Source organism: Macaca thibetana, chromosome 6 (genome assembly GCF_024542745.1).
Source record: "Macaca thibetana thibetana isolate TM-01 chromosome 6, ASM2454274v1, whole genome shotgun sequence".
NCBI lineage: Eukaryota > Metazoa > Chordata > Mammalia > Primates > Cercopithecidae > Macaca > Macaca thibetana.
The window spans coordinates 4,001,333-4,024,162 of record NC_065583.1 but is presented as its reverse complement, the minus strand read 5'-3'; the positions used below and the strand labels follow the sequence as shown (position 1 = coordinate 4,024,162).

The 22,830-nt window shown below is 54.1% G+C and overlaps 3 protein-coding genes across 3 annotated transcripts in view; 2 read left to right on the top strand and 1 right to left on the bottom strand.

The window, feature by feature from the left end:
• TMED9 (transmembrane p24 trafficking protein 9) overlaps positions 1-3,784 on the top strand; it is a 214,054-nt gene extending 210,270 nt beyond the window's left edge. The window contains exons 3-6 of the mRNA XM_050793279.1: positions 82-182; positions 1,189-1,314; positions 1,830-1,976; positions 2,959-3,784. Of these exons, the coding sequence (XP_050649236.1) occupies positions 82-182; positions 1,189-1,314; positions 1,830-1,976; positions 2,959-3,108 (524 nt within the window). The 3' untranslated portion in view covers positions 3,109-3,784. The remainder of the gene's footprint in view (positions 1-81; positions 183-1,188; positions 1,315-1,829; positions 1,977-2,958) is intronic.
• The window catches only part of DDX41 (DEAD-box helicase 41), a 98,320-nt gene extending 88,279 nt beyond the window's left edge, over positions 1-10,041 (bottom strand). Inside the window, exon 1 of the mRNA XM_050793205.1 lies at positions 10,038-10,041. The gene's annotated coding sequence lies outside the window, so the exon portion shown is untranslated. The remainder of the gene's footprint in view (positions 1-10,037) is intronic.
• B4GALT7 (beta-1,4-galactosyltransferase 7) lies at positions 7,768-18,119 on the top strand. Its single transcript, XM_050793255.1, has 6 exons — positions 7,768-7,928; positions 12,145-12,507; positions 15,120-15,345; positions 16,357-16,440; positions 16,731-16,835; positions 17,334-18,119. The coding sequence occupies exons 1-6, from the start codon at positions 7,879-7,881 to the stop codon at positions 17,487-17,489; spliced, it is 984 nt and encodes a 327-aa protein (XP_050649212.1). The 5' UTR covers positions 7,768-7,878; the 3' UTR covers positions 17,490-18,119.
• Positions 18,120-22,830: the final 4,711 nt, after the last annotated feature.

Sequence of the window (22,830 nt, the reverse complement as noted above, 5' to 3'; positions counted from 1 at the left end):
TGGCCTCGCTGTGCCCAGGCGGTCGGGGAGCCCATGCCACCTCGCGCTCCTCTGACCTGGGCTCGCCCTGCTTCCCTCCAGGAAACTACCGGACGCAGCTGTATGACAAGCAGCGGGAGGAGTACCAGCCGGCCACCCCGGGGCTTGGCATGTTTGTGGAGGTGAAGGACCCAGAGGACAAGGTGAGCCAATCCCCCCGTTCCTTTCCATCAAGCTTTCAGCCAGGCAGGCTCTGGCACTTCCTCTTCTAGTTCCTGCATCTGCTGCAGTGGGAGAGACAGTTGATGTTGTGGGAATATCCTGACTGTTGCATGACCCTGCCAAGTTACTTACCTTCCCGGAACCATTTTCCCGGTCTGTGAAATGGGCGGATTAATTGTGGTGATAAAAATCAAAGAGTTTTGTCAACTCTTAAAGCCATCTAGACTTTAAGATTTCACAGAACATGATACTTTCTCCACAAAATGAGCTGCTTTTAATCTTCACAAATAAGGGGATATGAAAACGAACGGCAAAATCCTTCAGCTGTCACCTGTCAACTTTCATTAGAAAACAAACTCACGGGGGGGTGTGGTGGCTCATGCCTGTAATCCCAGCACTTTGGGATGCTGAGGCGGGTGGATCACTTGAGGCTAGGAGTTCAAGACCAGCCTGGGCAACCCCCGTCTGGCAAATCCCGTATCTGGTAAAAATACAAAAAAAAAAAAAAAAAAAAAAAAAAAAAAAAGCCAGGCGTGGTGGCACACACCTGTAATCCCAGATACTTGGGAGGCTGAGGCACTATAATCGCTTGAACCCGGGAGGCTGAGGCTGCAGTGAACTGAGATAGCACCATGGCAGTCCAGCTGGGACAACAGAGTGAGACTGTCTCAAAAACAAAAACAAAAACCCAAAAAGCAACTCACACCAGAAGAGTTGAAAGGGCATGAACTATAAAGGAAAGCCTTTCCCAAGAGCAGTCAGTCACTTGCCACCCTGATGTCAGTCTCTCAGACTCTAAACACCTGCCCCAGAGAGATCTCAGACAACTATATGGCAAGAGCTGCTGAGCAGCTTTGGATCTTTTAGTGTTGTGAGGTGCCAGAGGCTGTGCTTGTCAACTTTTGCGGTACTTAGAGTCTTAAGCACTGTTTTCCTCCATTCCCATCCCTACCATAACACTGACTGAAGCTTTTTCCCTTCCTCCAGGTCATCCTGGCCCGGCAGTATGGCTCCGAGGGCAGGTTCACTTTCACCTCCCATACCCCTGGCGAGCACCAGATCTGTCTTCACTCCAATTCCACCAAGTTCTCCCTGTTTGCTGGAGGCATGCTGGTGAGTGGGCCCACATGGGAGTTGCAGCTTTCAGCCTTCATCCTTTGTATGCCTCCAAGGGCAGATTCAGTTTCACCTCACATACCCCTGGAGAGCACCAGGTCTGTCTTCACTCCATTTCCCCAAGTTCTCCCTCTGTTGGAGGCATGCTGATAAGTGGGCCTATATGAGACTTGCAGCTTTCAGCCTTCATCCTTTGGTGAGGACTGGGGGACTGGTGGTGCTGTGGGTGTGAGAGGATCGTGTCAGATTTTGTGTCTCCTAAGAACGCTGGGTTTCTAGTGGGTATCCAGGACACAATGACTGAGTTCTTTGTATATGCCTCACTCAGAGCACCAGCCCAAGCTTAATACATGCTTGTGTGCCCAGAGCCCCATGGGGCTAAGACACTGAAGAGGGCCCAGTCTGTTGGCTAAACGAACAGATGAAGGAAAGTCGGGGATGAGCTGTCAGTCTCTGGCAGGAAGATGGAGCAGGGCTGCCAGATTTCCCTTATCTCCTTTGTCTGTCCTCAGAGAGTTCACCTGGACATCCAGGTAGGTGAACATGCCAACGACTATGCAGAAATTGCCGCTAAAGACAAGTTGAGTGAGTTGCAGCTACGAGTGCGACAGCTGGTGGAACAAGTAGAGCAGATCCAGAAAGAGCAGAACTACCAGCGGGTGAGTGACTGGGCCAGGAGCAGTGGGCTTCTCCCTAGAAGCTGCCCACTGGCTCAGTCAGGAATTTCACATCAGATTCATTCTGAGACCCCCAAGGGACTGACCTGCACTGCATTGTAGGCTGTGGGGTGGGTATTACTAACTCCACCTTGTAATTGGGTATACAGACTCATAAGAAGCTGTCATTTCCCTAAATCACAGTTACACACAGAATGGCACAGTAGGATTTGATACCAACACCTTGGGTGCTGTTTCAGTGGGTCCACATGCTCCCAGGACCAGGGTCTCAAACTTACCGGTGACCAGGAACCAGAGAGTACCATGAATGAATCTGTGACCTGAAGGACTAGCAGGGCAGTGACCCATCTAAACAAGCACAGCCACTATTCAGTGTCACCTGGGGGCCTCCTTGCAGAAATACCAGCCTTGAGTTTACAGATGTCCCATTTTTTTCAAGAGGAAATAGCCAAGATTTTTATGTGAACATTTTAATTAATTTTTTATTTTTTTCTATTGCTGCTGCACAAATTGGGTTTTAAATGTTGACAAAAGACTGTGCACTGTGTGAGCCCAACAAAACATACATAAAGGCCAGATCCAGCCCCCAGCCTGCCAGTTTACAGCCTGTGCCCAACATCTTCAAGGAGCAGCCTGGAGACCTAGGCAGAGGGCATAGAGCACGTCCACTCCTGCATGCTCCAGGACAGCTCTGCCTCGTGGGGTGATACCACAAATACCTTATCTCTCTCCCAGGCACCAGGGCAGGACTAGGTGAGGACTATGCCTGACAGATGAAGAAACAGACTTGGGAGAATGAGTAGGTTGCCTGAGGGTAAAGATAGTCCCCAGGTAGAGTGACACTTTGCAGGCACTTGGTTGGAACCTGGGAAAAGCTGGCTGACCTCGGGCATGCTCTTGGGCTGGGAATGCAGCAGTTCTAGCAGCCCCAGCCAACTCAGGCTCACCTTATATTCCCCTACAGTGGCGAGAGGAGCGCTTCCGGCAGACCAGTGAGAGCACCAACCAGCGGGTGCTGTGGTGGTCCATTCTGCAGACCCTCATCCTCGTGGCCATCGGTGTCTGGCAGATGCGGCACCTCAAGAGCTTCTTTGAAGCCAAGAAGCTTGTGTAGCTGTCCCAGGTGTCACGACCCATCCTCCCAGGCTGGGGGAGAAAGGACCTCCTGGAACTGACTTCTGGCAGGAGGACTGGTTTCCAGCCATACCTGCTCTGGAAGGGAGAGGGGCTGCAGGCACCCACAGGCACAAGCTGAAGGCAGCAGCTTGGCTGGCTAATCCTGAGCAGGTGGTGGGGCAAATGCCTGCCCTCTCTCTCTGGCCTCTGGGCCCTTTGCAGTAATCACCCAGGGGCTGGTAATGTCCCTCCTCTTGGCACCTCCGAATCACAGTGTTACTGATCAGGGATGTGAGGCTGCTGTCGGGGGTGGGGGGAGGGGGATGGGCAGGCAAGCCAGTCTTCTGTCTTCCTTTGCTAACTTAGGGTTTGAGCGGGTTGGGGTATGGTGCCTGTCATACCTACCTGCCACCCTGGGAACCTCACTGTTCTCTATTTCAGCCTAGACCTGCTGATCCCAGGGTGTGTGTGAGTTGAGGGTGGGTGGAGGGGTTTGCAGTGTGGGCATGTGGCCCTGCATTTGACCTCAGCTTCTTCACATGGTTGTCCATTCTGGGGCTTAAAGAACTGGGACCAGACCAAGTAGAGGCCTTGGTGCTGGTTGAGGTGGGGCCTGCAGAGTCTTACTGATTTCATTTTCAATAAATTTAGGTTTGTTACATGAGTTTCCCAATTAAAAAAAAAAAAAAAAAAAAAAAAAAAAAAAAAAAAAAAAAAAAAAAAACTCGTCCAGTGCAAGTTACTCAACCATCAGTGGGCATAACTGGAAGAAGCTTCAGAGAATGTCAGTTCTTCCAAAGAGCAAAGCACTTCACATTCCAAAGTGAATTCCCGCCAGTCGGCTTCATTCTTTCCTTCTTCTCCAGGCCTTCCTGTGGCAGGGAATAGTAGGTTTGTCCAAGATTATACAACAAGTAAATTGGGCTGGGGCTCAAATCTACACCCTTTCCCCCGTGCCAGCTCCCTGGTGAGGTCCCCTCTGTTTCTGGAGTCAGCAGCATTGTCACGGGTGCTGCCAGGAAGTGCCTGGTAAGGAGGTGCATTGAGCAGGGAGTGCTACAGGACAGCTACCCTGGGCTGGCAGGGACAAGGATGTTGATGGGCTAAACCAACAGCAAGTGATTTCAACCAGGACCACGAAGGAGAGGAAGGATTCTGCTGGAAAGAGATGGCAGGACAGAGGTGACTGGAGAAGTGGAGGTAAACAGCTGGAATGGAGGTGGATGGGTGTTTTGTTTCGGCTGCAGAGGGTGTTGTGAGGAAGCTGGAAAGGAAGGTTGGATTAGAGTTAGAGAAGCCTTGAGCCCCAGGGAAGCGATTTGGATATGCCCACCTTTCAAGAGGGGCTGCAGGCACCCACAGGCACAAGCTGAAGGCAGCAGCTTGGCTGGCTAATACTGAGCAGGTGGTGGGTAAATGCCTGCCCCCTCCCTCTGGCCTCTGGGCCCTTTGCAGTAATCACCCAGGGGCTGGTAAAGCCACTGAGAGCCCTACTGGCACCTCTGAATCACAGTGTTTCTGATCAGAGATGTGAGGTTGCTGTTGGGGGTTGGGGGAGGCAAATGGGCAGGCAGTTTTGAGAAGAACCTTCTGACAAGAAATGTGAGGAAGGTTACAGCAGTGTGTGAGAAAGACTGGGAAGAAGGAGACAAGTCTGGGGGCTGCTTCCCCTACTGGGAGGATGCAATCTGGGCTCATGCTGCCAACTAATTCTTCTTCCACATGAAAAAAAGGTTTTTGGCCGGGCACAGTGGTTCACACCTGTAATCCCAGCATTTTGGGAGGCTGAGGTAGGTGGATGGCTTGAGACCATGAGACCAGCCTGGCCAACATGGTGAAACCTCATCTCTACTAAAAATAAAAAAAATTAGGTGTGGTGGCATGTGCCTGTAATCCCAGCTACTCGGGAGGCTGAGGCAGGAGAATCGCTTGAACCCAGGAGACAGAGGTCGCAGTGAGCCAAGATTGTACCACTGCACTCCAATCTGGGCTACAGTGGGACTCTGTCTCAAAAAAAAAAAAAAAAAAAAAAAGGCCGGGAGCGGTGGCTCACGCCTGTAATCCCAGCACTTTGGGAGGCTGAGCAGGCGGATCACGAGGTCAGGAGATTGAGACCAACCTGGCTAACATGGTGAAACCCTGTCTTTACTAAAAATAATATGAAAAATTAGCTGGGCATGGTGGTGGGCGCCTGTAGTCCCAGGGACTCGGGAGACTGAGGCAGGAAAATGGCTTGAACCCGGGAGACGGAGCTTGCAGTGAGCCAAGATGGTGCCACTGCACTCCAGCCTGGGCAACAGAGCGAGACTCTGTGTCAAGAAAAAAAAGTATTTTTAAAGAACAGCTTTAAAATTGCAGAAAAATTGTGAAGACATTTTCCCTATTATTAACATCATGCATTACTTTATCCAGACTTCCTTAGTTTTTACCTACTGTCCTTTTTCTGTTCCAGGATTCCACATCACATTTAGTCACTGTGTCTCCTTAGGCTCCTTTTGGCTGTGACAGTTTCTTAGACCTTCCTTGTTTTTGATGATTCCTTGACTGTTTTGAGGAGTACAGGTCAGGTATTTTGTACAATTTCTCAGCTACGGTTTGTCTGATGTTTTTCTCATGATTAGGCTAGGGTTGTGGTTTTCTGAAAAGAGACCACAGGCCAGGTGCAGTGGCTCATGCCTGTAATCCCAGCACTTTGGGAGGCAGAGGCAGGCAGATCACCTGAGGTCAGGAGTTCAAGACCAGCCTGGCCAACATGGTGAAACCCCGTCTCTACTAACAAATACAAAAGTTAGTCGTGCATGGTGGCAGGCACCTGTAGTCCCAGCTACTAGGGAGGCAGAGGCCGGATAATTGCTTGACCCCGGGAGGCAGAGGTTGCTGTGAGCTGAGATCGTGCCACTGCACTCCAGCCTGAGCGACAGAGTGAGACTCTGTCTCAAAACAAAGACAAAAAACAAAAGCAAAAGACACCAGAGTTGAAGTGTCATTATCAACATGGCTTATAGCTGGATATCACATTTAAAAATTAGATAATTTGGGGCTGGGTGCGATGGCTCACGCCTGTAATCTCAGCACTTTGGGAGGCTGAGGTGGGCAGATCACGAGGTCAGGAGTTCGAGACCAGCCTCATAGTGAAACCCCATCTCTACTAAAAATACACAAATCAGCTGGGCATGGTGGCGTGCGCCTGTATTCCCAGCCACTCGGTAGGCTGAGGCAGAAGAATCTCTTGAACCCAGAAGCTGGAGGCTGCAGCAAGCCAAGATCGCCCCACTGCACACCAGCGCGGGCGACAGTGTGAGACTTCGTCTCAAAAAAAGAAAAAAAAATAGATAATTTGGGTTTTATGTGAGATCTGATTTCTTGAGATAGTGAATCTGACAATCTGAAGTAGGACTTCATCCTGATGTAGTAACATTGAACCGGATGGAGTGGTGCCCTTAGATGGGCTGTGGATTGGTCAAGGTTCTGGTGTAGGGTCTGAGTGCCCTGGGGGAGTCAACAGGAAGGGGAATGGGTAGATTATATACGTCCAGGTTTAAGAGGTAAAGGGGTTACTGGGAATGATACATTTCCCATCCAGAGTGACGTTCTCTCTGAAGCAGAGTGATTAAGATCATAGATTGTGGGGAGAAAAAAACAAAATAAAAACCCAAAACCCATATAGATTGTGCAACCAAATTACCTGATTTGCTTCTCTGTGGCTCAGTTCCTTCAACTTTAACTTGGGGATAAGCACCTACCGATAAGGACTACCTGAGATAACCTTCATGCAGTAAGAACTATTAACAAGGACTGGCACATAATAAGAACTTAACAGATGTTTGCTATCTACTAGGAAACTTAAAGTTTGCCTCAAAGAGCAGAGGAGGTCAAGTCTAACAACTGCCGCTTTCTTTCTCTAAGGTAGGAGGCTAGCAGGAGGGGTGGGGAGGGGTTTGGGATGAGGGGGATGGTTAAATTCCCACGGTGACGGGGCAGATATGGGAACTCAGTCTCCTATTCCCTTCTTCAGTTCTCAGCTCCACCAAAGTACCCTTTTCCTGAATGACAGCTGTCATTTATGTGGCGTTGAACTGTGTGCCTAGCGCTGTACAAGTGTTTGCACTTTCCCCTTGAATCCCCACAGCTACCATATGGGATAGGAGCCATGGATACACCCAGGTGAGGAAACAGATGCAGAGATGTGGCTTGCTCAAAACACAGCTGAATTGGCAGAGTCGAGTTTCAAATTCAGTCAACTTGCCTTCAGAACTCGGCTCCTAACGTCTGCTCGGGCTGTCAGCTGAACTCAGCGCCGAGGCATGAGCTTGGCTTTGCCCCTCCAAGCTTGTGCGGAGGAGAACGCGCCGCCTGGGCCGAGACGGGGACCCTGGGACGCTCCCGCCTCCCCTCGGGAAGAGGACGGAGATGCAGATTCTCCCCGAGCGCTGGTTTGGAAGTCTAGACTTTTAGGTCCAGTCCCAGCCCATTGACTTGGGAGGCCCTAGGCGTCTGGGCGTCAGTTTCTCGGGCTGTCAGGCGGGTCCCGGGGCGGCTAGGAAGGAGCGGCCTGGCGAGGGAGGCCCGCCCGCGCTGCTCGCAAGCAGAACCTTGGAGGCGGCGGCTCCGGGAGCGGGCGGCGCGGCCGGAGCAGCGGACCCGGCGGACCGGGGGGCGGGGCGGACGGGTCTGGGCGGAGCGGGAGGCGGAGGCGCCGCGTAGGCCCGGGAGGCCGGGCCGGCCGGGCTGCGAGCCCCTGCCCCATGCGCCGCCGCCTCCCCGCACGATGTTCCCCTCGCGGAGGAAAGCGGCGCAGCTGCCCTGGGAGGACGGCAGGTGAGCGGCGGCGGCCGGCCCGGGCCGCGTCCTCCCGGGCGCCGCTCCTTTCTCGGCCGCCCGCGGAATCTGGGAGCCCGAGGCCGTCACGTCTCCACGTCTGCGGGTCTCTGTGAGGGCGTGTGGTTCCTTGGCGCCCTGTTCCGGTTTCTGTCTGTCGGTGTGGGTCTTTGCCTCTCCCGCCCTCCGCCACTCCCCGCCCCCTCTCTGCCTCTCCGCTGCACCGGTTCTTCCTCCAGCACCTTCCCCCGCGCCCGTGGGTCTGTGTGTCTCCATTGACTTCCCTTTGTGAGTTTCTGATCCCCTCTTTGCTGGTCTCTCTCATTATGTGTTTCGTTGTGTCTGTGTCTCCACCAGCCTCCCTCTGTCTGCATGCGGGTCTCTGACTCCGCTGACCTCTCACCATGGATTTGTGTTTCTCAATCTGTCTCTGATCCCTGAGGGCGTTTATTCCGTTTCTCTGGTCTCTGCCTCCCTCATCACATCCGTATAGCCTCAGACCCTACCCTCCCTCCTTAACGCTCCCCCCTCATCCTTCGCAGGCCGCCAGCAGAACCCACCAGAGAAGCTCCGTGCTCTGCCTGGCTGGTCACTGCCTGGCACGTACTAGACACTTCTCATACACCCGTTAGTCCGTTTCCTGTGCAGCTGTATTGGCCCTACGTGAAAGATGGGAGCTTGGCCCACACCTTAGCTAATGATGTTTCTCACTAAAGCAGAATGGGGAAAGCGATTTGACTGCCTCCATTTGGGGGGCGCTTGAGATGTGTCCCTGCAAGTCTTCTCACATAACACATGACAGGATCTCCTCCCAGTGAATGACACCTCATTTCCTTCATGTTTCTTAAGTTTGTCAGGTGCCATAAGATTCTGAAATTTGGCTGGGCGCGGTGGCTCACGCCTGGAATCCCAGCACTTTGGGAGGCCGAAGTGGGCGGATCACGAGGTCAGGAGATCATCGAGACCATCCTGGCTAACACCGTGAAACCCCGTCTCTACTAAATATAGAAAAAAATTAGCCGGGCGTGGTGGCGGCGCCTGTAGTCCCAGCTACTCGGGAGGCTGAGGCAGGAGAATGGCGTGAACCTGGGAGGCGGAGCTTGCAGTGAGCCGAGATCGCGCCACTGCACTCCAGCCTGGGCGACAGAGCGAGACTCCGTCTCAAAAAAAAAAAAAAAAAAAAAAAAAAAAGATTCTGGAATTTAGTGGGCACAACTTTTACTTCTGGGGATTTTTCAGACTTGGTGTTGAAAGGAGAAGATAGGAATATAATAGAAAGCATGGACTAGAGTTTGACCTGGGCAGGAGTCCTCGTTACTTATGTGAGCAGAGACCCCTGCATCTTTCTGACCGCAGCCTTTCCATTGCTGAGACAGTTGTCACAATATTGACTCTGCGGGCTGTGTGAGGATTAAAGGAGAGCATCCATGTAAAGACCATGGCACTGCCTGGCACAAGAGGAGGTGCCAGTTGTCTTCCAGTTACGTTTGCAGTTTTGAGGTGCTGTAACCAGAGCAGCTGAGGATTCAGACCTTGTAGTACGAAGGTTTGTATGAGACAAGAAAGGAAAGGTAATAGAGGAGCATTTCTATTTCCTGATCCCTTTCCGTAACTGTTCCCAGAGAAATTTACTGATAGTCAGTTCTGTGCTTTTGACACAGGGGTGGTGCAAAGATCCACGCAACTGATGCAGGCTAGTGTAGCTATGGAGTGTAGGTTCTGGAGCCAGCCTGCCTGGGTTTGAATCCGCCTCTTACTAGCCTTGGGCAGTGATTGATGAGGGAGACAAAGCCTCTTCTGAACTGCCCCTCAGAGTCAGGGTGGCCTGGGCCTGGGAACCGCTGGGATTGCAAATCTGGAGTTTGCCACCTGGGGGCACCAGGAGCAACTGTTCTCAGTGTCCACTGTCCTGAGGAATTGGGACTCTGGGTTCAATTCAGTTGCTCAGCGGTTTGTGCCCTTAGAGCACAGGATAATGCCTGTGGGAATGTACTCCTCATAGGAGAGGGGAGCAGGGCTGAGGGAATAGCGTGTGAAAGTGCTTGGAGTGCCCAGTCCACGCCGTTCGCCTGGATAATAGTCACTGCTTCTTTTCCTGAAGGGATATCACCCCATGTCCATCTCTCCAGAATCTACCCTGCCCCCAGAAAAAGCCCAGAGGGCAAGGGAGAATCTGTAGAGGTTCCAGCCTTCCCAGGCCACTCTCAGGACTGGGCTATGCGCCTCCCCGGCTGAATCCACCACCACAGGATAATGGGGGGTAAGTCAGAAGCCCTGGGGGGTATCCTACCAGGCCACCTCTTAGCTGCATGTGGAACCTGGGCCTGGCTTCAAGGCTACTGGCTTCCAGGTTGGCAGTTGTTTCTCTAGAAAAAGGGAGGAGTTAGTCTGGCTTTAGCGTGTGACTTAAGGCATGCCCTGACTGCTTTAACCCTTTCTGTAACTCACTTGGCAAGCTCTCTGCTGTCTGGCCTGTGCTTGCTGTGCCACAGATATGAATCTGACATGGCCTGAGAAGCAAGGACACAAGGCGTTACAAAAAAGTAGGAAGTAAGATGCCGTGGGAATACAAAAGGGGGAGTGTTATGGGGCCAGGGGGCAGTGCTGGCCATGACATTGGAGTTTGGCTCTGAAGGATCAATGGGGGGCCTCAGGCAGATAAAGGACATTTCAGGCAGAAGGAGCGGGCTGTGTGAGGGCTGGAGCAGGAAGGAAAATAGCAAGTGGAGAAGCTCCGAGGCGCCTAGCATGAGAACATGGGACGAAGGCTTGGGAGCTCCTGGAGTTGGGGCCAGGTCACGGAGGGCTTTGACTGTCGGGCCAAAGGGCTTGGCCTTTGTCTGGCAAACAGAGGAGGGTCATTCAGAAGATTGGAGGGGTCTGAGCAGGGCAAGGAACAGATGAGTGAGGAAGGATTGGAGGGGGACTTAGGAGATAGAATTTGTTTATTTGTTTATTTATTTATGAGACGGAGTCTCACTCTGTTGCCCAGGCTGGAATGCAGTGGCGTGATCTCAGCTCACTGCAACCTCCACCTCCCGGGTTCAAGCGATTCTTCTGCCTCAGCCTCCCAAGTAACTGGGACTACAGGTGCCCACCACCAGACCCAGCTAATTTTTGTATTTTTAGTAGAGACAGGGTGTTACCATATTTGCCAGGCTGGTCTTGAGCTCCCAAAGTGCTGGGATTACAGGCATGAGCCACTGCGCCTGGCCTTGAGATAGAATTTATAAGACCTGATAGTTAATCGCTGACTCTTAAATTAAGACTGTGAAGTGGATTCCTTTGCAGATTATTTTGGGGAGAAGGTAGGGGGAGTACGAGGAAGCTTCCCCCTTCCTGGATTCCTCAGCCCCTCTCTCAGCATACTCAGGAATTTCCAGAGGAGGGGCAAATGAATCCGGTGAATTCTGTTTCTTTGTATTTGCTAACCAAAAGACTGTCTCCTGGCATCACCCCAGTGTCTATGATGTTCAGCTGCGGTTTTTCCAGTTTCTGAAATCAATGCCTGTGCTGTACCCAGCCCTCATCTTTCTTTCCCTCTCTGTCTCCGTCTTTTACATGAGCTGCCTCTTGGACTAAAGGTTTGAGGCTCATTCAGTGAACTGCCACTGGCAGTTTGGGCCTTGCATTGCTTCGGGGGCAGGTGTGATCTTCCCAGAGTAAACATCGGTCATTTTACCTGGACTAATGCCAGCACACACCCGTGTCTGGGTGGCCTTTGGTCATTCTGGGAAGCAGGATGGAGCCACGGTTTCTGCTGGGGTGGATCTGTAGGGGAGTGGGTTTGGAAAGCAGTGGGTTACATCTCTAAGGTGGGGACTCCTGTCATTGGCTCAGGACGTTGAGCCACTGTCGTGGGGAGGAGCACATACAAGTGACAGGAGCCTCCTCATCCCTGTCCTGAGCAGCTCTGACCAGGACTTAGTCACAGGAAGTAAGAGAGCACTGGGGAGCTGGGGCAGCTCTGGGACCTGGGAGTGGTTCAGAGGGCTTCCCAGGAGCGGGTGGCATGGGTTGGATCTAGAGAGGTAAGCAGAATTCTGATGCATGGTGGTGGCACGAGCAAAAACATTAAAGTTGCTTTCGTACTAATTCCCAGGTGCTTGGGGTAGACCAGTTATGTGCAGCCTCCTCGTGGGGAGGCCAGAGAAAGGGTCTGTCAGAGGGCCAGCCCTGCCCTGCCCTTCTGACCCTGTCCCTGCTCTTGTCTCAGGTCCAGGTTGCTCTCCGGCAGCCTCCCTCGGAAATGCTCCGTCTTCCACCTCTTCGTGGCCTGTCTCTTACTGGGCTGCTTCTCCCTGCTCTGGCTGCAGCTCAGCTGCTCTGGTGATGTGGGCCGGGCAGCCAGGGGACAAGGGCAGGAGACCTCGGGCCCTCCTCGGGCCTGCCCCCCAGAGCCACCCCCTGAGCAGTGGGAAGAAGACGCATCCTGGGGTCCCCACCGCTTGGCAGTGCTGGTGCCTTTCCGCGAACGCTTCGAGGAGCTCCTGGTCTTTGTGCCCCACATGCACCGCTTCCTAAGCAGGAAGAAGATCCAGCACCACATCTATGTACTCAACCAGGTGGACCACTTCAGGTAGCGCCTGCCCCCGCCCTCTCCCCTCTCGACACCCCCTCCCAGGCTCAGGCTTCTCAGGGCCTATGAGAGGTCACCTGGGGTAGGGGCGGGAGGGCGGGAGGTGGCAGACCCCTCTCATTGGGTGTGACGGGAATCTTTGGAGAGGGCCCTGATCTAATTTCCATTTTGAAAAGCTCACTGTGGCTGCTGTATGTGGAATGGATTATACCAGGGCAAGAGGAGAAGCAGGGAGACCAGTTAGGTGGTCACTGCTGTGGTCTGCAGTGACAGTGGCTTGACGGCGTGGTGGGGGGTGGGTAGAGAGAGGTGCTGTGGAGGAAGTCCAGACAGGACTCCCTGGGGATTGGCCCGGGGATTAGGGAAAGGGAGGGTCAAGGCCACAGCTTTAAAGTTGCCCAGAGTCTGGCGTTATCCTAAAATCCCTGCCCTTACCAAAAAGTGCTCCCTTCCTTGACCACAGCTTGGCATCTCACCCTCCAGCCCCCACCTCCTTTCTCTCTAGGTAACTCCCACTGGAAGATGGATTCTTAGCCCACCAGCCTGATCTTCCACCTTTTCAAGTCCCCTTGATCCGGATCCTCAGATCCCCCCACCTTTTCCCTGCCACCCTCCTTGTCCTTACTTCCTCCTTACCCAACCTGGAGTCCAAGGTCTGCCATTAAAATCCTCCCTGGCCTGGCATACTCCCTCAAGCCTCTGGCCCGTTGCTCCTGGGATAATCCCAGCCTGACTTACTCCAGCTGTCTGCCCCACACCTATGCCTGGGCACTGGAGGGTGTGGAGAGAAAAGACAACACAGGAAGCGGCCACACAGATTGAAATGGAAGAGAACTTTCCCCAGTTCCCTCCACAACTCACCTCCCAGCCTCTGTGCACAGGGACTCAGGGCTGTCCCAGCTTCTGTCTGAGCTGACTCTCCACCATCCCCACCCCTCAGTGTTTCCCCCACTCCACAGCTGACCCCTTCCTCTCCCTCTCGATCAGCGTTCCTCTCCTGGAGCGTACACGTGAGCACACACACTGAAGTGGCTCCTCTCTCAAAGGAAAAAGACTCCCTGGATCCCACATCCCTCGAGGCTGTCACCCTTCTCTGCTTTCTGGCAGACCTCCTTCCCGTTCTTTCTCCTTGTCTCTCTTGAACTCCTTCCGCTCAGACTCCTGCACCCACCGTAGCACAGAGCAGCTCTCACTGAGGTCACCAGCCATCTCCACTCTGTTGGTCCAGAGGCCGTGCTGGGCCCTCATCCTGTGGACCTGTCAGCAGCATCTTCTTTCATAAAATGCCCCTGCTTGGGGCAGCACCCTCTGGTCCTCCCTCTGCACCGGCTGGGCCTCTGTGTCTGTGGATTCTGCTTGTCTCCCCAAGCTCTCACTATCGGGGCTTCTCTGGGCTCAGTGCTTCAGCAGCCCCCCTTTTCTAACTCCAGGTGTTCCTTGGGGCATCTCATGTCATCTCCCAGCATTAAACCCCATCTCTACTCTGATGATTCCTGAGGCTCTTTCCAGCCCAGACCTCTCCTGAACTCCAGGCTCACCAGCCCAGCCATCTACACAGTCCCTCCACGTGGTAGCCTCAGAGCTACTGCAAGCTTTCATGATCACAGCTGAATTGCTGGTGGCCTGCCCTGCCCCAGACCTGTAGCTCTGCCCTCTTCCCCACGGGAATGGAGGCTCTTTGCTCCCATTGCTCAAGCCCAAAAGCCCTGTGGTCATCCTTAGCCGCTCCTTCTCTGTCGTACACCACATCCTATTCGTCAGCAAAATCCATCTAGAATCTGCCGCTTCTCACTGTTGCCACTGCCACCTCCTGAGCTAGGCCACCTTCATCTTTCGGGGTCTCACCTAAATTATTGCCATAGCCTCCCAGCTGGTCTCCCTGCTTTCACCCCTGCTCCAACAGTCTCTTCCAGCACAACAGCTAGGGCGGTCCTATCCAGACATATAAGTCACAGCACGCCCCAATCCTGCTTAGAGCCTCCATGGCACCCCATCTCACCCGAGCAAAGCCCCATCCTTCAGTGGCCCTTGGGCCTCGTGCAGTCACTGTGTCACCCCCAACATCCCCTCCTCTGCCCTCGCCCTGCCCAGCTGCCTGCTGTCTGCTCCTGCCTCCTGCTGTGGCAGTGCTGTCTCCCCCATGCAGAGCGCTAGGCACCCACTGCCCGGTGGGTCATCTCTTCAGGCCTTCAGGTTTCTGTCACTCAATTCCCCTGGCCCTCCCTGACGGCCCCATCGAGGACAAGAGCCACCTCCACCCCAGCAAGATCACCCTCCTCGCCTGCTTTGCTTTTCCCCCAGCACTAACCACTCCTAGCCTCGCTTTGTGTTTGCTTGTTTGTTTCTGTTTCCTTCTATTGGAATCTCAGTTCCTTGAGAGCAGGGCCTGGTTTCTCACTGCTGTACCTCCGGTGCTTTGAATGGTTTCTGGCACATGGTAGGTGCCTAGTAAATATTTGTGCAATGAGTGGAGGGGACAGCTCCACAGGCTGAATGAAGTCAGTGCTGGGCCAGAGGGCAGCATAGGCACCATGGGGACCCCCAGGTGGGTGCTGAGCCCCAGGCAGTGAGCCCGTGTGCTGCCCCTGCCCAGCCTTGGCCGCCCTGTACAGGTTCAACCGGGCGGCGCTTATCAACGTGGGCTTCCTGGAGAGCAGCAACAGCACGGACTACATTGCCATGCATGACGTTGACCTGCTCCCTCTCAACGAGGAGCTGGACTATGGCTTTCCTGAGGCTGGGCCCTTCCACGTGGCCTCCCCAGAGCTCCACCCTCTCTACCACTACAAGACTTATGTCGGCGGCATCCTGCTGCTCTCCAAGCAGCACTACCAGCTGGTGAGGCCCCGACAGCCCGCTCTGCTCAGAGTCGGGAGCTCCCTCTGGGCTGCAGGCGGTGGGCAGGATGGGATAGTGCCTCTGGGGCCCAGCAGATGGAGCCCTGCCCAGGCCTAGCAGGGGAACCTACGAGCAGCCAGAGTGCGAGGAGCAGGCGAGCCAGTCAGCTGCAGCGGCAGAACCACTTGCAAGCTGGCTTCAGAAACCTGGGGAGTTAGTGGCCCTTAACATTGACGAGTGTAGGGGGCAGTTCAGGTGCAGCTTGCCCACCTCTCAGACAGTGTCACCAGGACCCTATTTCTCTGTCCATCTCTCAGCTCTGCCTTCCCTACACTGGGTTTATTGGCAAGATGGTGGTTGTCACTGCAGTCTGTATCCATCTGGGCCCCAGCCTGGTGGGAAATGGGGCCCTTCCCTCATAGCTCAGGCAGGAGTCCGGCAGTGAGCTGCACTGGCTCTTGATTGGGCAGCTTGAGTGCTGAGCCCACCCCTGAGCCAGTCACTGGCTGGTGGACGGGCAGGCCGGAAGAACCAGTTGGCTCAGGCCTGGGTCTCTTCCTCTCCAGGCCATGGCAGGAGCCAGCTTTATGTAAATGAAGCCGCTGAGCCAGGTACAAGAATGGGTGTGTGTCATGGAACCCAGCTACCCCTCTCACACACACACAGGAAGAGATGAGGGCAGGGCCACCAGGGGAAAGGGAAATGGGGGAAGCAGAAATCAAGGAGGAGCTGGTGCTTCTGCCCATCGATAGTTCCCTAGGGAGATCCCCTCTGGCCAGCCAGACATTTTTGAGAAGGTGAGCATCTCACACAGGTTCAAGGCCCCATGAGAACGGGAGAGGGACTGGGATGTACTGCTTCCTGCCGCCCCCAGCACTGCAGAGGTGGAGGAGCCTGTAAGCACCTGGTGCTTATTCAGAACCGCCCGGGGAGAGGGGCACTCCCAAGCAGTAGGAGACCAAAGGCCCCCCGGGAGGATGGGCCGAGTGACGCTGCTTGTCTCTGTGTCAGTGCAACGGGATGTCCAACCGCTTCTGGGGCTGGGGCCGCGAGGACGATGAGTTCTACCGGCGCATTAAAGGAGCTGGGCTGCAGGTGAGGTTCCCCGGGGCCCTGCCACCACCTCAGCTGTGGTGGCTGCCCAGAGATTCTCTTCTGTTTCCTCAGATGAAGCTCCCGGGGTCTCGAGATGGCCCTGGTTCTGATCCCTGCCCTAACCCTGCCCTGCGTGGTCATCTAGCCAGTTCCTTGCCCTGTGGGCCCCAGTCTCCTCTCCTGCAGGCTGGGAGTGCAGGCCCCTGCCTGTGGGACCTCAGAGGAGCTGGTGGTGAGGGCTGGGGCTCCAGGAAGGGCAGCCTGACCCTGACTTCCTCGGACCTCCCTAGCTTTTCCGCCCCTCGGGAATCACAACGGGGTACAAGACGTTTCACCACCTGCATGACCCAGCCTGGCGGAAGAGGGACCAGAAGCGCATCGCGGCTCAAAAACAGGTGCTGGCAGGGCTCCTCATCGGGGACGGATAGGTGGTGATGTGGGGAGCCAGCAGGCCCGAGCTTTCACCAAGTTCTCCTTGGCCCAAACGGCCCCATCCTTCCCTGCTTGGCCCAGGTCAGTCGACAGGCATTCTGCTTGGGCACTGTGCCCTGCTCTGGTGGCTGCTGTGGGCACCCTGGGCACTGTGGGTCAGCCCAGACCTCAGGGTCCATGCAGGCTGGCAGAGTGGGGTTGGGGAGCCATACCCGGGATGCAAGGATCCTGCCCTCAAACAGCCCCTTCTCTAGGAGGCATATGCATCCAACAGGAGATCCCAGCTCTCCTGCTTCCTAGTGGGGCACAGCCCTGGGCAAGAGGCTTCACTGCTTTGAGCTCTGGGTTCTTCCTCTCCAGTGGGGACCACAGGGCCTCTGATGGTGAGGTTTTGTGGAGTCGGTGGGTAGCTGGTACTCATGCAGCCCTGAGTCCGTGCTCTTTCCTCCCTTCCTTCCCAGGAGCAGTTCAAGGTGGACAGGGAGGGAGGCCTGAACACTGTGAAGTACCATGTGGATTCCCGCACTGCCCTGTCCGTGGGCGGGGCCCCCTGTACTGTCCTCAACATCATGTTGGACTGTGACAAGACCGCCACGCCCTGGTGCACATTCAGCTGAGTTGGATGGACAATGAGGAAGCCTGTACCTACAGGCCACGTTGCTAAGGCTCAGGACAAGGCCTCAGGTCCCAGGCCCAGCTCCGACAGGATGTGGGGTGGCCACGACCAAGACAGCAAGCTCCTCAGTTGCAGCCAGCTGGCCGCCAAGGCAGGCTTGAGCTGGGCCAGGACACGTGGGGTGCCTGGGACGCTGCTAGCCGTGCACAGTGATGAGAGGGAGGCTGGGGTGTGTCCTGACCAGGATCCCCCCTGCCTTCCTGCTCTCCCTACTCTGGCCTCCTTCACGTGCCAAGGCCTGTGGGCAGTGGGGAGGGCTGAACAGGACAACCTCTCATCAGTCCTGATTTTGTTCCTTCCTGCTGGGCCGCCTTGTGCAAAGACACAGCGCAGGGGCCACGCAGCTGGTGTAGGTGGCAGCTGGGCCTGGGAGGGTTAGAACTCCGGAAACCAGAGCACAAGCCCCACAGAGGGAACAGCCAGCACCGTCTAGCTGGTGGTCGCCGTGCTGGAATGTGGGCCTAGTGTTGCCAGATCTTCTGATTTTTCAAAAGAAACTGGAATGCTGGATTCTTAAGTGAAACCTTCTGGTTTTTAAATGATAGCACCTAAATGAAACTTTCAAAAAGTATGGCAGGCCAGACAAAATGTGTCATGGACCTCTCTCTCACATGTCACTTTTGGCTGAGGGGCAGGGAGAGGGGTGAGTTACAGGCTGGTGAGGAATTGGGGTGGGGCTGGGATGACAAGTCCAGTGGGGAGGAGAAGCCAAAGGCATGAGGATTCCTGTACCACCTCCACCCCACCAAGGCTTCTGGGCAGCCCCCTGGAGGCCCCTCTGAGCAGTCTGACCACCTTCAGGCTCTCTCTGGGTGAGCTTCCTCCGGCCTCCCTGAGACACGGAGGAGGGAGAGCAGCTGAGGAGATTCACCCACAGGACTGGACTGAAGTAGGCAGAGCACTCAGCCGATGCCTTGGGTCATGGCTTGAGCCAGGAGGAGGGAGAAGGGGAGAAGTGGGAGGATCCCTGTGGTGGTCCCTCAGCACAGAGATTATAGTGGTCACCGAATGCCCAGGAGCAGTGAGAAGACACGGAACTGGGGAGTGCTCTTGGGGGAATCACTCGGAGGGAAGCCCAGAGCTCATGAGAGTGGGAGGCAAAGGACCCTGCATGTAGGCCACTCCAAGGCATTTAGCTGCCAAAGATGCAAGGCAGAAGGCAGAGGAGACCATCAGGACCCAGTAATGTGGATTTGTTTTAACACCAGGACACCTGGAGTCCTGGAGAAGGAAGGGATTGTGGTCCCAGAGCTCAGGAAGGTAGAATCCACAGCTCTGGTTCAAAGACTTCTCCTCTGAGGATGATCAGTGAGAATGATCAGGGCTGCTATGTGCAGTTGTGTGGGTTGTGCACTGTGTGACCTGTGTATAAGCCAAGGGATTTAAGTAGAGATGGCTGGGGTAAAGCTTCAGGTTCAGGTGTTTAGCCCAGGGTCTTTGTGATCCTAAATTGACTTTGCCCATTGATTCAACCATACCCACTATTGCGTTGGGCAGATGGGCCTCGTCTCCAGTGCAAGGGTGGTGGAGAGGGGACTGTGCCAGTTCCCTGGACAATCCCAGCTGCCTCATCTTGGACTGACATGGACTCCGGGCAGTAACACCAGCTCTTGGAGTTGCTGGGAATGAGTGTAATATCAAAGCTCCCTGCTCTGCACTCTCCTGTCACATAGGAAGACCTCAGAAAATGGAGTTCCTTCCTTTCCACCTGCACTGGGGGAGTGCAATGAGCAGAAGAAAAGCGAAGGTCCCTTCGCCTTGTGAGATCAGCTGACACCTGGGCTTAGGTGCATCTCTATCCCTGCAGCCTGTTACTTCCCTTGATCGCCACCTCCACCTCCATCTTCAAGGCCGTGCTAGGCACTCCAGGCTGGGCCTGGCGCATTCCAGATCTGCAGCTCCCTCACTCTGCATCCTGGGCCCCCACCACTCTCCAGGAGAGTGGGAGAGGCCTGAGCCGCGGGTGGCGAGGAGAAGCGGCAGTCCCCTGCAGCCTCAGTGCCCCACTTACCTCCTTCGTGGAATGGACTTGACATCCCTGCCTTGCTGGGCAGGGCGTGGCCGAAACCTAGCCAGGATGTAGGAGCACCGGGCACAGTGCTTGGCCAGTGAGGTGGTGTTTGCAATAATAATAACCATCACGCCAGGTGCGGTGGCTCACGCCTGTAATCCCAGCACTTTGGGAGGCCGAGGCAGGCGGATCACGAGGTCAGGAGATCGAGACCATCCTGGCTAACATGGTGAAACCCCGTCTCTACTAAAAATACAAAAAATTAGACGGGCGAGGTGGTGCACACCTGTAGTCCCAGCTACTAGGAGGCTGAGGCAGGAGAATGACATGAACCCAGGAGGCGGAGCTTGCAGTGAGCCAAGATGGTGCCACTGCACTCCAGCCTGGGCGACAAAGCGAGACTCCGTCTCAAAAAAAAAAAAAAATTATAATAATAACCATCACTTGTTGAACATTCACCACATAGAAAATTCTTCACACTGCGTTTCACTTAGGCCTCCCTGCCTAAGAGCTGGGTCCTAATTCACCGGTTCTGTAGATCAGGAAGGCAGTGCACAGACAGGCAAGTAGTTTGCCCAAGGTCCCAGAGCTGTAAGGGGTGGGGGGCTGGGATTGGGAACGCCTGGAATCCACTTTCAGAGCCAGATTTCTTCCCCCCGCTCTGTGTAGCAGGTGCCCGTGAGCAGGTGTTCCTTCCCCGCAGGCCTCCCTCCTCTCCCCTGCTGGAAAGGGCAGATGGGGAGGGCTGGGAGGAAAACAGGGCCACGGTGGGGGTGCAGAGGATGTGCCTCAGGCTCCGCTGCCTCGAGGAAGACAGGGATTCTGCTGCTTGGTGCTGAGGAGCACTGACCCAGAGTGCGGCGCTGTAAATGAGGGCTGTACAGAGTGCTCGGGGAACTCTTCCCCGAGGAGGCAAAGTCTTGCTGGTGGAGAATTTGTCAGCAGGAAAGGGAAGGGACCATCATGTGCAAAGGCAGAGAGCCCGGAGCAAGCATGTGTGTCAGTGACCTGGGAGGAGCTTGAGGTGTTCCTGGCACCCCCAATACTGTGCAGAAGTAGGGAGGTGGGCAGCAGAGGGAAGGCTGGGGTGAGCCATGAGGATCTGTGAATGCCACACTAAGCGACTTGTACTTTATTCTAGGGGTGCAGGGGTTTTGAGGAGTTTCAAGCACTAGAGAACTTTTTTTGTTGTTCTTTTTGAGACAGGGCCTCTCTTACTCTGTTGCCCAGGCTCGAGTGCAGTGGTGCGATCTTGGCTCACCACAGCCTCTGCCTCCCGGGTTCGAGATTCTCCTGCCTTAGCTTCCCGAGTAGCTGGGATTGCAGGCATGCGGGACCAGGCCTAGGTAATTCTTTGTATTTTTTAGTAGAGAGATGGTTTCACTATGTTTGCAATCTGCCCAGCTCAGCCTCGCAGAGTGCTGGAATCACAGGTGTGAGCCTGGCCAGGGGAGAACTTTTGAACACTTACCTGTGTTCTATAACATAGATCCTTTAGGGGATAACATAGATCCTTTGGGGGACCCAGGGTGGACTGCAGGGTGCAGTCTGAGGAAAGAGAGAGCCCAGTCCAAGGAAGAGATGGTGAAGCCAGAATGAGGCAAGGGAGCGGGGTTGGGGATGCAGGCCTGCTAAGCCCCCAGAGCCAGTAGGAGCCCTCCCTAGTGGGATCAACCAGACGCCATCAGGCCTTCCCTTCACGGAGGGTCGACTCCACTGCAGACTGTTTCCCAAAAGGCCAAATGAATGTACACATGGCCTTTTTGCCATCTCAGCCCTCATGCCTTGAGAACGTTTTTTACAAAACAAAAAAAGAGAAAAACAACTTTCGATTCCAGCATCAACATGTAAACAGCTTGTAAGTCATCATTCCCATCCTTTCAACAAGAAATAAAATGCAACGGACTGAAAAGCAACTCCTTATCTTAGACCCATCAGAGAAATGAGGTTGCAGGGCCAACCGTCTTCCACAATCTGGAGAGGCAGGCGGATCCTTAGCTAGAGAAGCAGCTGCTGGAGCCACACACTGGTTAGGAATATTTAAGCGGTCATGTTGACAAAGTCAGCATGTGGACTCCTGGTGAAGACCCAAGAAAAATCCCCTCCTATCTCTGACAGGGGAAGGGAAAACTAACCATTTAAAGACACCCAGAGTGGGCCAGGCACGGTGGCTCACATCTGCAATCCCAGCACTGTGGGAGGCTGAGGCAGAGGCCAGGAGTTTGAGACCAGCCTGGCCAACATGGCAAAACCCCATCTCTACTAAAAATACAAAAAAAAAAAAAAAAAAAAAAAAAAAAAAAAAAAAAAAATCAGCCGAGCGTGGTGGCGGGAGCCTGTAATCCCAGCTACTTGGGATGCTGAGGCAGGAGAATCGCTAGAACCCTAGAGGTAGGAGGCTGCAGTGAGCTGAAATCGCGCCATTGCACTCCACCCTGGGCAAGAGCGAACCTCCGTCTCTAAATAAATAAATAAATAAATAAATAAATAAATAAATAAAATAAAAACACCAAGAGCGATCTCCGTAACAAAAGCCTACTCTCCAAGAGAAAAGAGCCTGTCTCACCGAGGCCTTACAACAGCCACCCAGCTCCAGCCGCCTCTAGCCTTCCTGTCTCACCTAAGGAGGTGGGACAAAGCTAAGACACCTGTGAAGACACCAGGGATACGGACGCACTAAAAGACCAAGATTTAATCATAAAATTAGCAACATGCTTCCCCCTTTCCTAAACCTTGCTACCACATCAACGGGGCTCCAGTGTAACAGTAGTGGATTGTAGCTGAGAGAGCTATTAGACACAGTATTTAAGAAGCTCTTAGGGAAACCCGAAGACAACCAAGGAGACAAAACCAAAGACACTAGAGGAATTTAAAGCCTCTGTCTTGAAGTTACAGTAAACATTATGCCCAACTCCTTTTTATTTATTTATTTTTTTTGAGACAGAGTCTCGCTCTGTCGCCTAGGCTAGAGTGCAGTGGTGCGATCTCGGCTCACTGCAACCTCTTCCGCCCCGGTTCAAGCAGTTCTCTGCCTCAGCCTCCCAAGTAGCTGGGACTACAGGCATCTGCCACCATGCCTGGCTAGTTTTTTTTTTTAATTTTAATTTTTTAATTTTTTATTTTTTTTTAGTTGAGACAGGGTTTCACCGTGTTAGCCAGGATGGTCTCGATCTCCTGACCTCGTGATCCAACCGCTTCGGCCTCCCAAAGTGCTGGGATTACAGGCGTGAGCCACTGCGCCCGGCCTACAAAGAATCTTTTTTTTTTTTTT